This window comes from Hemicordylus capensis, chromosome 3 (assembly GCF_027244095.1).
Source record: "Hemicordylus capensis ecotype Gifberg chromosome 3, rHemCap1.1.pri, whole genome shotgun sequence".
Taxonomy (NCBI): Eukaryota; Metazoa; Chordata; class Lepidosauria; order Squamata; family Cordylidae; genus Hemicordylus; species Hemicordylus capensis.
In genome coordinates this window covers 113,639,247-113,654,792 of record NC_069659.1, presented here as the reverse complement: position 1 = coordinate 113,654,792, position 15,546 = coordinate 113,639,247, and the positions used below count along the sequence as shown (strand labels likewise).

The 15,546-nt window shown below is 45.5% G+C and overlaps 1 protein-coding gene across 7 annotated transcripts in view; it reads right to left on the bottom strand.

Moving 5' to 3' along the window:
• Positions 1–15,546, bottom strand: part of SH3KBP1 (SH3 domain containing kinase binding protein 1) — a 285,503-nt gene that overhangs the window by 144,487 nt on the left and 125,470 nt on the right. For 6 of the 7 annotated variants that reach the window (XM_053307972.1, XM_053307968.1, XM_053307970.1 and 3 more), the window contains exon 4: positions 8,544–8,650. In XM_053307972.1, the coding sequence (XP_053163947.1) occupies positions 8,544–8,650 (107 nt within the window). Of the gene's footprint in view, positions 1–8,543; positions 8,651–11,207; positions 11,226–15,546 lie in introns of those variants that run through there. The other variant, XM_053307975.1, reaches the window with a different exon arrangement.

The following is a 15,546-nucleotide window of genomic DNA, read 5'->3' as shown; positions in this document are numbered from 1 at the left end:
ACCTCTGTCTAGAACCCTGCTCAGAGTTTCATTCATCTCCCTCACTATATAGGTGCTGCTTTTTAAATCCCAGCACTGGCTTTCTGTTAACTCCCAGATACAGCACAAGCTTTTCATCTTCAAAACCCAGCATATCCTTGACCTCCCCCATCTCCACCATCCTATCCCAAAAATATGACTGGTGTGTGTGATCATTGCTCCTCCAGCTACACCTCCTCCAGCAGCCTTTTGAAGGTCTCCTACTTCTAAAATGACTCTGACTTTTCCACTGTGATGCACTTTAAATTTGGAAGTCCCTCTCAGAACACTTACATGATTCCACCTCTCTCTCCCTTAGAATACCTCCTCAAAATCCACTTTTCCTTTCACTTAATCCAGAATCCTTATCCACTACCAAACTAAGACCAAGTAGGTTATAACTTAACTGCAAGCATATTCTTGCTGTTATTCTCACCCCATCTTCCTTCCTTTCTTTCGTAGCCTGACCCTCTGCAAAATTTAAATTCCAGGCTCCTCAGAACAGGAATCTGCTTTTTTATTATTACTATCAAAAGTGTATGCATACTGATATAAATGAATATAGATAGGATGTGTGCACATAAGAACTGTACGTTGTAGCAACTTCAATTACAGGACAGAAATTATAATGCACTGTAACTATGCACACACCTGTCTCTGAGATTTAGCAGGTCCAAACTGGGATAATCTTGCGCCTTATGATTTGAAATTGTGTGATACATTTAAGCCAATAAAAGCTTACAAATGGAAATACATTATTCATGAAAGCAGCCTATTTCCACATATATATATATATATATATATATATATATATATATATATATATAAATAGTACAATCCATCACTATACTAGCAATCTCAAAATTACTGCACGTGTACAGAGTATTACTCAGTATGCAAGCACAGAAGAAAATGCTTTCCTATAGATGAAGAAAAGCAAGAACAAGGATTCCTGCAGCAAGGAAAAGGTTCCTTTGGTTTAATTGCTGTCCTACTGTGGTTGCCAGGAGTCAACACCGACTCGCCGGCACACTTTACCTTTACCAGTATTATTATGTATGGCATAGTTCACTCAAAGTTAAATGGTTTTTTACTTTCTGAATAACACAACCACCGCATTTTCTTATCTGACTATTCATCGCAACCACTGTGAGTTGAGTAAGTTTTATTTATTGCATTTTTATACCATCAAATTATAAAATCTCATGGCAGTTTACAGAGAAGGAAAACACACAGATAAAAATGATTAAAACCAACAAACACAGTTAAGAGCAGTTGAAACATGAACCAAAAGTCTGGTTAAACAGGTGTGTCATTAAGGACCTCCTAAAGGCATTGGAAACACCCATATCGGGCAGCAGCAATATAGGAAGATGCTGAAAGGCATGATGTCACACTGTGAGGGATATGGCAATGGTAAACCCCTCCTGTATTCTAACAAAGACAACCACAGGGCTCTGTGGTCGCCAGGAGTCGACACTGACTCGACAGCACACTTGACCTTTAAAGGCATCAGAGATGTTAAGATGCTTACCTTCAGCAGGAAGCTTGTTCCAAAGCTCAAGAGGCAGCTATAGAGGCCTTAGCCCAAGTTGCCACCAGACAAGCTGAAGCATGATACTAGTTCCCAATATAACAGGAGTAATGTGGTCCATGTTATCCTGGAGATCAACCTGGCTGACAAACTTTGCAATAGTTGAAGTTTCCAGACTATATACAAACGCAACCCTATGTACAGCACATTGCAGTAGTCAAGCCTAGAGGTTACCAGCATGTGCACCACTGTTTTCAGGTTGTCCTCTAGAAATTGACATCGGTTATTGCCAGTCCAAACTGATAAAAATTACTCCTACCGGTAGGCATTGCCACAACATTAAGTACTAGTGAGAGGAATGAGTCCAGAAGTACACCCAGACTGCATACCTGTTCCAACTGGGGGAGTGTAACTCCATCCAGAACAAGAAGATTGATCCCTTCTACTGAGTTATGGCCACCCACAATGAGGGATTTAAACCAGTGCAGGGATTTGAGGTGCTATCCACATGCTCTGAGGGACAAGACAAGTTAATGATTTGGCAGCAGAATTTTGGGTAATGACTCAGGAGAGGTAAGGGAAGACTATGGAGAAGAACACTGCAGCAATCCAGATAGGAAATTATTCATTTCCTCCAGAGATAGCATTGCATGCATGAACTGAGCAATATAAAAGTGGAAGAGATATTAGAGGGAAATTTTCTGAGTAAGGAGCACATCACACATCACAAATGTTCCTGTTCAAATGAAGAAGACTTCTTTCCCAGTACCGTATTTACCTGAATAGAAGACTACCCTGAATTTAAAACAACCTCTTAAAAACAGAGGTTAAATACAGGTTATGCCTCTATTTAGCCAAAAGGAACAGACTTTGAATTTAAGACAATCCCCCGTTTCTAAAAACAAAGAACTCAGAAAGGATCTAGTCATGGATTCAGGTAAATATGGTAGATTCAATACTGAGCATGAACTGCAAAGCTCTTTAGAAAATGAGGATAGACAGAGATGGGAGGGTGGAGAAAGAGATTAACCTAAACTAACACACAGAGATAGCTAGGTGATTATTCTGGCACAGCCATGCCAGTACAGTTAACATAAGGAGTGTTTTCAATGTTCTACCATTATAAGCCCTGAATATTCTATTGCTTATAAATTCAGAAGTATCCACCCAATACCTCTGAAATCATGCACACATAAATCTGGGGGCAAGAGATACCACCCCTCCAAATTTCGTACACGTCTGTTGCAAAATGGCTGAGATACAACAGTTTATGTTTTTAACTCCTAAAATGAGGTTTCAAGTTTTGGTGACCTTTTTTCACCACAGATATTTTTTAAATGTTTTAAGTTGTTTTAGCATTCCCCCAAAATTCAGATCCATTTATGAGATGGTGCCTCTTTGTGGTTTGAAAAACATCAATCTAGTGAATTTTTTTTTATTAATTTCAAAATCCCTATAACAACACGGAAAATAACTAAGGGAAATTTAGCTAAGAGCATAACTGAGTCTGCCCACTGAGAATTCTGAAGCCAAAAGTTGTGAGGGACAAGTCCTGGCAATTTCTAGCAAGTGATTTCCTGGTTCCAGTGCCTGATAAGGACAGTTTATGAGCACTGGCACCATTCCTCCCCTTCCCTTGCTTTTCATAAGCATTTGTTTTATCCCTTTAGCCCCTTTCTCTCACCCTCACCAGAATGGGGGAAACAGAGGCCCGCAGCAAAGCTTGGAATAAATTACTAGAAAATAAGTCCATTTATTCCACTGGGGCTTACTTCTGAGTAAGCACACTTAGGAATAAGACCAGCAGAGATCCTAGGCAAGAATGTGGGTTCTCTTCCCCTCCGCCCTTCCTCAAAGCCCCTCAGCAAAGCACAGAAGGAGGAACGCCATTTATTTCTGTGGGGCTTACTTCTGAGTAAAAATGTAGAGGATCAGAACCAAGGACCCCATGCTACAAAGTTCTGAAGGAGGAACCCTCAAGGAAATCTGTTTGTTTGTTATTTCTCCATGTAAACCACCCTGAGCCATCTTTGGAAGGGTGGTATAGAAATTGAATGAATGAATGAATGAAATCCTAAATACCATTCCTATCTAGAAACATGAGAGCCAAACTGCTAGTGAATATGGTAGCTTTACTTGGCCACACTTAAAAATGAAGCCTCCAAGTTTATAGGTGGTTTGGCTCTTATGTAGAACCTCCATGTTCAAGGGCAGTCTACACCACAATAATAGTTTGTTGGCACTGGGTTAGAATGGTTTCCGGGATTTCCTTGCTGTACTTCTTAGGAACTTTCTGGAAGTATGTAGCTGAGCACTGTGAGAAAGAGGATGCTGGGCTGGAGTACACATGCCTTTTCCAGCAACATTTTGGTAACTGAACCTGCAATTCTATGTGCACAACTCAAAAGAAAGCTCCATTAAAGTAAGTGGGACTTGTTTCCATATAATGAGTGAACAGTTAAACAATCTCTGAAAAAATGGTCTTGTGGGAGGGGAGAATAATGGAAACGTCCTTTTAAAGATGAAAGTGGAAAACAATGTTAAAATCCTGTGAGATAAATCCACCAACACCACACCCAGCACAAAGATTGTTCTCAGAGAATCTGACATTAGCAAAGCATCCTACAGGGCATAAGCTCCATTTGTATATTTAAAACAAAAATGCCAAAAATTCATCCTCTCCTACTTTGTAGTGAATGCAGCAAGAAAGAGATAGCAACTGACATAAATGAGGAACATTACTCAAAGTTATCCTACTGAAATTAAAACAATGTCCAATGTCCTTTTAATTTTAGTGAGACTACTTTAAGTAAGCCATTATCCTATCAGCCATTAAGTGGCGACCTGAGGCTTAAAGGGAATAAATCTACTTCGTCTATGCTCAGAGGCTACATCACTTGTGTAAAACTTCTAAAATATACTTCTAGTATATTTAGACACTAATAAGTATCTGAGTCAGACCATTAGTCTACCTAGCTCAGTATTGTCTACACAGACTGGCAGTGGCTTCTCCAAGGCAGGAGCCTCTCTCAGCCCTATCTTGGAGAAGCCAGAGAGGGAACTTGAAACCTTCTGCTCTTCCCAGAGCAGCTCCATCCCCTGAGGGGAATATCATACAGTACTCACATGTAGTCTCCCATTCAAATGCAACCAGGGCAGACCTTGCTTAGCTAATGGGACAAGTCATGCTCGCTACCACAAGACCAGCTCTCCTCCCACGGTGATCTCTCTGAGGAGGGATCCCCTCAAGTAATAGAAATGTCAACACATAGGTATTCTGTGAACTATAGCTATCTGTTATCCCTCATCCAGTCCATTACTGCCTGCAGGAATGAATGCCCTTTCCTGATGATGAAGATGAAAAGGAGAAGTAGATTTGTGTGTCATCAGCATATTGATAACAGCAACAAATCTCCTGATGACCTCACCCAGCGGTTTCATGCAGATATTAAAAAGCAATGGTGACAGAATGGAGCCCCAAGGGACTCCATATAACAGCCTCTATTTTGAGGAGCAACACTGTTTTGTGTCACCAAGCTCCACCATCTGGAATCTACCCGAGAGATAGGAGCGGAACCACTGCAAAGCAATGCCCTCTATCCCCAACTCACCCAGGCGATCCAGAAGGACACCATGGTAGATGGTATCGAACGCTGCCTAGAGATCCAAAAGAACCAGCAGAGTCACACTTCCTCTGTTGATTCCCTGGTAAAGGTCATCCAGCAGGCCAACCAAGGCAGACTCAACCCCACAGCCTGCTCTAAAGCCAGTTTGAAGTGTCTAGATACAGTGTTTCTTAACCTTTTTGGAGTCAAGGACCGCTAAATTCCTCGTGCAGAGTTTCAAGGACCGCTACATTCTTCATGCGCAGTTTCCCAGACCAGCAGTTAGTAAAGGGGTTTCAAGTTTAAGTTTTTCTATCTATCTATCTATTTAACAGACTTCTATACTGCCCAAAATTTGCATCTCTGGGCAGTTTACAATTAAAATAATATAAGCATTAAAATAATTAAATTTGGAATCTTTTGCAAACATGGAATATTGGGGGTTCTCAACCTTGGGTCCCCAGATGTTGGTGGACTTCAACTCCCATAACCCCCAACCACAATGGCATTTGGCCATTATGGCTGGGGATTATGGGAGTTGAAGTCCACCAAATCTGGGGACCCAAGGTTGAGAACCCCTAAATTTAAAAGCCTGGGTGAACAAATATGTCTCCAGTATGTCTTCAGTATGTGCGGGGTGGGGGTGCTTGTGATTACTCAATGGAGAGGGGATGTTGGGCCATTAGAAAAATTCAAAAACTACGAAACCAACATACAAGCAAGCTTTTGCATTCCCCAAAACTCTTCATCAGGCTGGATGTCAAGCAAAGCAAAAAGAAGGTGAGGAGAGGAGAGCTGGGCAAGTTGTCAGTAGAGCCCGAAGTCTACAGTTTAACCCTCTCTTGATGGAGGTGGAGTTTTAGCCAGAGTTGTGTAGTCGCAGGGCCGGATCCAGACCACGTTAGTCAGGACCACCCACTGAAATTAATGTAGTCATCTCTCATTTGTCTCAATGCTGCTTGGTCATGATCACCTGGCTTGATCTGGATCCTGCTCTTAATTGTGCACTTTGTGAGGCGGACCTAATGAAACCCGTGCAGCTCCTCCAAAACTCCTTACAAACAGTTACGTGGCAGGCGCTGGGAATGGTGTTTTTTTTAATGGTGAAAGAAAACATGAAGAACAACGGTGGGGACCTGGTGTTAAAGGGAAGGGGGCAATTCTGAGATGGCGGGGCACGCGGGGCGTTGTAGTGGTGGATGGCTCGTCTTCCCCGCTGGGGTGACGAGGCACTGTTCAGGGTGGGCGAGGCAATGGTGCACCGGACTGCGCTCGGAAGGTCACCTGGGTCCAAGAGCTGCTGCTGCTGTGCTTGCGCACCAGAGTGTAGCAGCTGTTCCCCTAGCGCACGCTTCTGTGCCCCCTCCCAACTCCCCTGCATGCGCCAATCACACCAGCCTGCCTTTGGGGCCACAAAGCTCACGTGGTCCCACATGCCGCCCGTGTGTCACTGCGAGGCAAGCCAAGGCAGCCCTCTTCCCTCCCTCCACTTCTTAGCCCTCACTGCGGCGTGATCCCGGCCAGAAGTTGTCCCCCCGCCCGGCGAGGTCATAAAGGGGGCTGCCATCTTCCACTGGCGGTGCAGACCAGGGGGTTATGGGGGCCGAGGCACCACAATGCCCCACCAGTGCAAGAGGGAAACGGCGTTCCCTCTCAAGGTGCCTTGGCTGCAACAGGCAGCTGGTTTTAAATCAGTTGGGATCGGACACGAACCGCCCTGGGCATCAAATCCCCAGGATCACTTCATTCTGTGCCATTCATCCAATGACCCTTTTGCATGAATGCACAAAATGGTCTCTTGCCTCTCCACCGCACCACGCTGCCTTCCTCCGCCACTTAGCCCTCCTTGATACGTGTGCTTGCTCCCCCTCCCCAAGGAAGGTCCACTTGCACTCCCTTTCTGCAAAGCCCGAGCCAAGGTGGCCCTCCTCCTTCCCTCCACCGCTTAGCCCTCACCACGGCATGATCCCAGCCAGAGGTTCCACCCCCTGGCGAGGTCACAAAGGGGACCACCGTCTTCCACTGGCGGTGCAGACCAGGTGGTTACAGGGGGCCGAGGGACCACTACACCCCACCGATGCAAGAGGGAAACAGGGTTTCCTCTCAAGGCGCCTCGGCCGCAACAGGCAGCTGGGTTTCAATCAATCAACCTTTGGCTGCAAATAATGAGCATGCAAGAACCAGCAGCCCTTCAAGTGGCACCCACTGCCATACCTTTTCCTCGATGCCCCCACGCCACATACAGTTTGAAGTTGTAAAGATAAAGATAGCTGTAGGAAGATCTCAGCAGCATGTGGAGGCAAGGTGGAAGCAGGGTCCCGTGCCTCCATGATACTCCTCCTCTCCCTCTTCCGTGCCATGTGCAAAATTGAGGAAGTGAGGTCCTTGATTGCAGTTGTTTGGCGGGGGGAGTTGACTCCCAGTCAGGGACCGGCACTCAACCCTTCGGGGACCGGCAGCGGTCCAGGGACCGGTGGTTGAGAAACTGTGGTCTAGATCATCAGTTTCCTCCAAAACTGCCTGGAGCTGGTTGGCCACCACCCTCTCAATCACTTTGCCGAACCAAGGGAGATTGAAGACTGGCCTATAACTATCCATCGCTAAGGGGTCCAGGGAAGGCTTCTTAAGAAGCCATCTAACCACTGCCTCCTTCAGACAAGGAGGCACCCTACCCTCCCTCAGTGATTCATTTATGATATTTACTAGGCCATCTCCAACAATTTCCCTGCTAGATAGAAGCAGCCAAGTTGGGCAAGGATCCAGAGAACAAGTGGTAGGCTATATTGCCCCAAGCAGCTTGTCCACATCCTCAGGAGTCATAGATTGAAACTGATCTGATCTAAAACTGCAAGATTTCTGGACACCTCCTCCATAGACCCCGCAAACGTAGTGGAGTCCAAGTCAGCCCAAATACAGGAGATTTTGTCCACAAAGACAAAGTTAATTGACGTCTTAACCCAGATCTACCAATCTACACCCTAAAGTCATCTGAATAGCTTTTGAAAAAGACATACTAAAGACACTATTCTGTTAGCTTCAGGCATGGCACCTGCACACAAAATATTCCAACAAGACTCAGAAAAGGTGTGACCTCCCCTCTTCCTGCCCATGTGTGCAAACTGGCAGTGTGAGGGGCCACTGGGATGAATAGGCGGTCTGCCCATTTCTCCAACTTCTCCACCGGTTTAAGTTACATATGCTTGAAATGAGAAACTTGTATCAAGGCAAAAGAGAGGCTGTGTAGCTGTGGGCTTCTGTGTGTGTATGGAGGAGAAAGGAGGAGAGACAAAGAGCTCTATTGAGCCCTGATGGGAACCTCCATGTACAGGGACTAAACATGCAATGGACTAGATAATGTAGGAGGACAGTACAAGGGAATTACTTACTTCTCCCACCACCTCAATGATGTCTCCAACTTTTAACTCCAGTTCATCTTCATTCTGAGGCATGTAACTGAAAGCCACCTGACATCTTCTCCGTCTATTTCTCTCTCCTATACAAAACAATTTAAAAAATAATAATTGTGCTTAAATATCAATTACACATGATCCATTACAAAGATGTGAGGTATTCTATATTTCTAATCACATTTGCATGAAAATTACTAGCAATGTAGCAGCAGCAGCAGAGCAATTGTATGCTTTGTGTGTCCACAATGGTTTAGCAAACGAATGCAAACATATCTGTGAAAGTAATTTATTTTAAACATTTATATCACACCAAAACCTTTAGGCTATTTTCCTTTAGTGCTAATAGCAACTGCAGAAGTGTTATTTCCATGAGAAAAGAAACAGAAGGTACTTCAACACATTCAGTAAATGCACAAGTCAAATGTTGAGAGCCAAGACAAGGTGCTTTCTAAGTAATTCTTTACTAGTTCTTCTAAACTATGTAGAGATAGTGGGAGGCGGGCAGGTGAGAGTAGAAAGATAGCCACCATGATACTCTGAGGCCTCTGTTCACATTTATTAAAATATACTATTATCCCAAGGTTTTCTTAAATTCATTTACTTATATACAAGATATAATCCCTGAGAAAGAGAACTGGAATTATTGTTCTAACATATTTCTAGCAAGATTCATATTAGGGAAATCCTAACACACAGTAAAATACCATGAAGATAAATGTGTCATTGTGCTTCTGTCCCACCACATAGTATATGTTCCCATAGTAGTCACGGGAAGCCAAATCCGATATTGAGACTTCAGCAGCTCTGATTAAAATTGTGCCCCCTCACTAACTGATCTGAAAGGGAAGCTGCCATTTGGCACTAGAGGCAGCTTCTCTTCAGAGGCAAATGCTATTGGAGGTAGATGATCCTCAGTCTCACAAAGCATGGGGATTGAAGTTAACCCTTTTCTTCCTTCATGCCACAGTCTTGATCTGGATTGCCTCTGCTGGTGGCTGGTTTTTGGTTTTGTTTTTTAAAGCAAGCACAAGGATGCTTTTAGCAATTGTTTGCATGGGTTGTAGTTAACAGAAAACCAAAAACCATACAAAGGGCGAAGGATGAGGGATTTGTTGAATAAAAAATCCAAAATGGCCAACGTATTTTGGCATACCTTCAAGAGGCACTAGAAAGCAATGTACATAAATGTTCAGTATAAAATTATGTAAAATGTTTTTAACCTTATTATATAAACTACACTATCCAGTTGCTCTGTTTTTTCCTCTGTACCCAAACTTTGGGTTCTCTATTTCAGTTCAGAGAGTAAACATACACGTTTATGTAACCTTTCATTGAAACATTATATCTGTCTCTTAGTAAACTAAGCTGATTTATTTGCTATCTTAGTCTGCACTAGAGCAAGTGCCTCCTTAGTTAAAAATATGTTGGTCCTACACACATGGGCTCCAATTGCCATCTAATCTAAGAAATTCCTTAAAGCGCCCTCAGAATAAAACAACAGTTACTGATGCAGCGGCAGACATGAACTCAGCATGAGAGTTTATACATCCAGCCATCCTCAAGAAAAATCTCACCAGGAGGAACCCTCAATTGCAATGCTCATGTTAAAGACTTATTATTACTTCATGCCTACAGCTAGGCAATTGCTATAATCCAACAGTAACCCTGCCATACAAAAGGGGTATTTTATATACTACTTTGTTATTTGGTGGTTAACCTAATCCTTAGGGCTATGACAACAGGACAAAAGTCATGAAAGAAGCTTCACAAAAGTCATAACACAGGAATAAAGATCTTGGTCCTACTGCTGCTTGGACAATAACCAAAAAATGTAAGAAGAAAATTAGCAATTATTTGCCATTCTTGCATGGCTCTACCATAAGCATTTCAGGATGGTTCTATTATTGTCCAGCCCTTTGGGGTTCAGAATGCTACAAAGCAAAGCTTAAATCAAAAGAGAAACCCCCTTGTGCCTACAATGGAGGAGAACGAACAGCAGAACCACCACCACCACCTAATGGCAAATGATTGCTTCTCTGTGACTACCCCTGGAGAACAAATAGATGCATGATACATGAGAGGGTTCAGTGCATGTTTTCCTTTACCACTCACTCCTTTTGCACAGCTCCTGCAGGGCAACATCAAACATTGTTTTGGAAAGTGGCTAGCTGCCAGCCAGTTGATGGAACTGAGAAGGAATTTTACCATGCTTTGAGGGTAGGCGGTAGAGGGAGGAGAGATGGGTTTCAGCCTTCCTCACAGCAAATCTATACCAATATTAGATGGTTGCAGTAAAAATGTGCTACATCTCAATACCATAACTAGCAGGTGAACACTAGACACAGAGATTACTCCAAGGGGTAGCAGAAGTGCTCCCTCCCAAATATTTCCCACTCCCACTCCCCTATCTACCAGACTGAAAACTATAGGTCAAATTAATTATGTTTTAAGACAGCTCATCCAATTACTCTTCTACCTCAGAACAAGCAGTAGAAGCTATTACAGCAAGACAAGACAGGAGATTCCTCCAGCCTTCCAGGAGCCAGGCCAATGAGGCATGGAGTTAAGATTCTAAGTAAAGTGGTTTACTTAGGAAATACATCAGAGAGACAGGAAAGGCCTACATGCATAGCTGCTCACCACATCAGGAAGGAAGGGTGGAAGAGGAAGTTTTCTCCTTCTCAGGTGAGACAATGAAACCTGTGATTATCAGTTTAATAGGGGTGGGGTGTGTGGAGCCAAGATGGCACTGAGCTAACAGCTCCTTTAAAGTTTGCTGCTGTGATGAGGATTACTATTTTACTGATGTTTCAAGCTGAGAGTTGTAAAAAAAAAAATTACCTTCAGTGGATACTTACAATAGTGTAAATTATGACAGAAGGCTGCTGTTGCTGATTTTTCTCATGAAAGAGTGTATGGAAGGCTAAGTAATTAATCCCTAGCATGTGAAATTGGCTGTGAGTGGAATATGGTGAGTTGACTATACTAATAATTGGGCTGCTGAAGGATGAGCAGCAAGAAAAGGCAGCGTTCCAGCCCTAATTATCAAGAGAAATGACAGGTTGCTTACCTGTAACTTGAGTTCTTCTAGTGGTCATCTGTGCTCTTACACGAATGGGCTTTGTGCCTGTGCAGAGACCACATCGGAGCTTCCAAACTAGAGTTCTAACTCTTGGTTCTAACCCGCCCCCTATAGGCGCCCCTTGGTATATATACCACCCCCTCAGTATATAGGTGGCTGCGTGGGCTTCCCTCTCCAGTCTTGAGTCCGCAATCTGAAAGAGACTAGCAGAAAAGACATGAGAAGAGGGGAGGATGGGTGGGCATGTAAGAGTACAGATGACCGCTAGAAAAACTCAAGTTACAAGTAAGCAACCTGTCGTTCTTCGACATGGTCTCTGTGCTTTACACGAATGGGCGCATAGCAAGCTGCACCCGTGCCATCCTCACCTGGAGGAGGAATCAGGCGAAGATGGATTGTAGCACCGCCCTGCCAAATGCCGCGTCTTTCCTGGCTTGGACATCCAGGGCATAGTGTTGTACGAATGAGTGTTTTGACACCCACATAGCCACCTGGCAGATGACGTCCAAAGGAATGGACCTGTCAAAGGCAGTGGAAGCTGCAACCACGCTCGTTGAATGTACCTTGATGGAGGGCGGGAGAGGCTTCTTGGAAATTTGGTATGCTAGGGAGATGGTGCAAACCACCCATCTGGATATAGTCAGTGTAGAAGCCTGCTTGCCTCTGTTAGGTCCAGAGTGGAGTACAAAGAGAGAGTTGGAGGTGCAAAGGGCAGAGGTGCTGTCGATGTAGAAAGTGAGCGCCTTGCAAACGTCTAGAGTATGGAGACGTCATTCGGCCTCAGTCGACAGCTCGGAGAAGAATGCAGGTAAGGAGATCGGTTGGGAGCAGTGAAACGAGGTAACCACTTTCGGTAGGAAGGTAATGTCCAGTCTAAGGACGGCTTTTTCGTGGAAAATTAAGTATGGCAGGTCAACTCTAAGTGCCCTGAGTTCACTGACCTGCCTGGCCAAAGTGATAGCCGTGAGGAAGGCTACTTTACAGGAAAGGAGGTTGAGAGAAATTGTAGCCAAGGGTTCAAAGGGAGGGTACATGAGGGAGGAGAGCACTAAGGTCAGGTCCCAAGCCGGGGCCATGACCAGCGGGTCTGGATAGAGGTGAGTGAGTCCTTTAAGGAAGCGCTTGACAGTAGGGTGCTGGAACCATGATGGTGTGGAGGGCGGCGAGTTAGCCACTATGGCTGCAAGATGAACGTGCAAGGAAGTCATCTTAAGTCCAGCCTGCTTGAGGGACAGCAGATATGAACAAGCATGTTCTACAGAAACAGAGTGTATGGGAATCTCCTTGTCTTTTAGAAAGTTCTGAAAGTGTGTCCACTTGTGGGAACAGGAGATGACAGTAGAGGGTTTACGTGAGGCCTGGACTATTCTTTGCAGGTCTACAGGCAGGTTGGGACTATGTGCCGAGCTGTGAGATGGAGGCAATGTAGATCTGGATGGAGAAGGTGACCCCCTTGTAGGGAGAGGCGGTGAGGCGTGTGTGGGAAGCAGTGGTAGTGGTGTTTGGATAGTTGGAGGAGTTGGGGGAACCAGGGCCTCCTGGGCCACCACGGGGCAATGAGTATGCAATGCGGGCGGTCCTGGGAGATCTTCTGAAGGACTCGAGAAAGTAGAGGAATTGGAGGAAAGGCATAGACTAGGAGTCCTGTCCAAGTCATGGCAAACGTGTTCCCCAATGAATTGGGTCCGATCCCAGACCTGGAGCAATATTGGTGGTATTGTGCATTTGCCTCTGATGCGAAGAGGTCTATTTCTGGGAGGAACCAGCAGCGGAAGTGGGTGCGGAGCATGGGGGGATGTAGTTGCCATTCGTGTGATGTTGTTTGAGTTCTGCTTAGCCTGTCCGGCATGACGTTGTCTTGGCCCTGTATATGGACCGCCAGGGGGGTGACGCTGTGGCGAATGCACCAGAACCACATTTCCATGGCCAGGAACAGGAGGGAGCTGGAGGAGGTGCCGCCCTGTCTGTTCAGGTAAGCTTTGGCGGTAGTATTGTCCGTTTGGATGAGAACGTGAGAGCCCCATATCAGGGAGAGAAAGGCTCTCAGGGCCTTGAAGATGGCTAACAGTTTGAGATAATTGATGTGGTGTGCAGCTTCGGTCGGGGACCAGATGCCATGGATGTTGTGATTGTTGGTGTGGGCACCCCAACCTTCCATGGATGCGTCCGTGGTGAGTAGGACAACAGGACGCGGGGGCTGGAAGGGGGAGCCGACGCTGAGGTTGACAGGGTCCGTCCACCACCGCAGGGAGTATAGGACCCGAGGCGGGATCCTTAGGGTGTTGACGAGGGAGTCCTTGTGTGGAGAGAACACTGAAAGGAACCAATGTTGAAGAGTCCTGGCCTGTAGATGGGCATGAGGGAGGATGTAGGTGGTGGAAGCCATGTGGCCTAATAGGCACTGAATTGTTCGTGCTGACTGACGTGGGTGGTAGAGGAGGTGGGATGACAAGTCCAGTATAGCCTGAATTCTGTGCTGAGGCAAAAAAATGTTTGACTGAATGGAGTCGAAGAGGATTCCCAGTTATTCTATCGTTCTGGAAGGCTTGAGCTTTGACTTCTCATAGGTCACCTGGAGACCCAGGTTGGAAAGGAGATTGATGACCGTGTGAAGGTCTCTGAGTACAGACTGCGGGTTGCTGGCTACCACAAGCCAATCGTTGAGGTACGGAAAAATTTGAATGTTCTGTTGTTGCAGGGCCACCACCACCTGGGCCATGCATTTGGTGAACACCTGGGGTGCGGATGCCACCATGAAGGGGAGGGCGCGAAATTAGTAAGTGTTGTCTGCTATTTGGAAGTGGAGGAAATGACGGTTCTGGGGTCTGATGGTAATGTGATAATATGCATCCTTGAGGTCTATAGAGACGAACCACTGATTTTTGTGCAGAAGGGAGATGATAGTGGGGATAGTGACCATCTAGAACCTGCGATACGTGATGTAGGAGTTCAGCTCCCGGAGATCCAGGATGGGCTGAAAGGAGCCGTCCGGCTTGGGGACTGTGAAGTAACGGGAGTGGAAACCCGGGGACTGTGGATTGTGAACCAGTTCTATTGCAGATTTGGAGAGTAGAGAGTCGACTTCCGCCAAGAGAGCCGGGGTGGGCGGAGTGGGTAATGGAGGACTGTATGGAGGAATGGATGCAAATTCTATAGCATAACCGACCCTCACGATGGTCAGAGCCCAGGAGTCTGTGGTGATATTTTCCCAGGTGGGAATGAAAGGGGAGAGTCTGGTACCCCAGTGGGGAGGAGGATGAGAGTCATTGTCTTTTGGCTGGGGGCTGAGATCCTTTGGATCGTTGCTGTAATTTGGATCCAGCGAAGTGTGCACGCTTTCTGTAAGGCTGGTACCTGGCAGAACGAAAAGACTTGTCTTGAGATTGATAGTATTGATGTTTGAAGGAGTATGGTTGATGCTGCCATTTTTGTGGTTTATAATGACAGGATGTGGACTGTTGAAAACCCATGGAATGGGCCGTGTTACGAAGTTTCCTCACTTTTTGAAGAGTATCATCCATTTTCTCTACGAATAGAGAGGAGCCATCAAAAGGAAGATCTTCCACTCTAGATCTAGCGTCGGGCGTGAGGCCAGAAGACTGGAGCCAGGCATGGCAACGGAGGTCGCCATCACCTTAGCGGCCCCTTCCGTGGAGTGGAGAATTGCATGGAGCTCTTGTTTGGAGACCTGCGTGGCCTCATGGAGGAAAACCTTGGCGGGACCCTGCTGTTCTTCAGGGAGATGGTCCAGAAAGGGGGCAATATGGTCCCAAAGAAAAGACTGATACCTGGCGTAGTAGGCCTGGTAATTTGTAATTCTTATTAATAAAGAGGCAACTGAATACAAACGCCTTCCAAACGTATCCAGTTTCTTTCCTTCCTTGTTGGGTGTGGGGT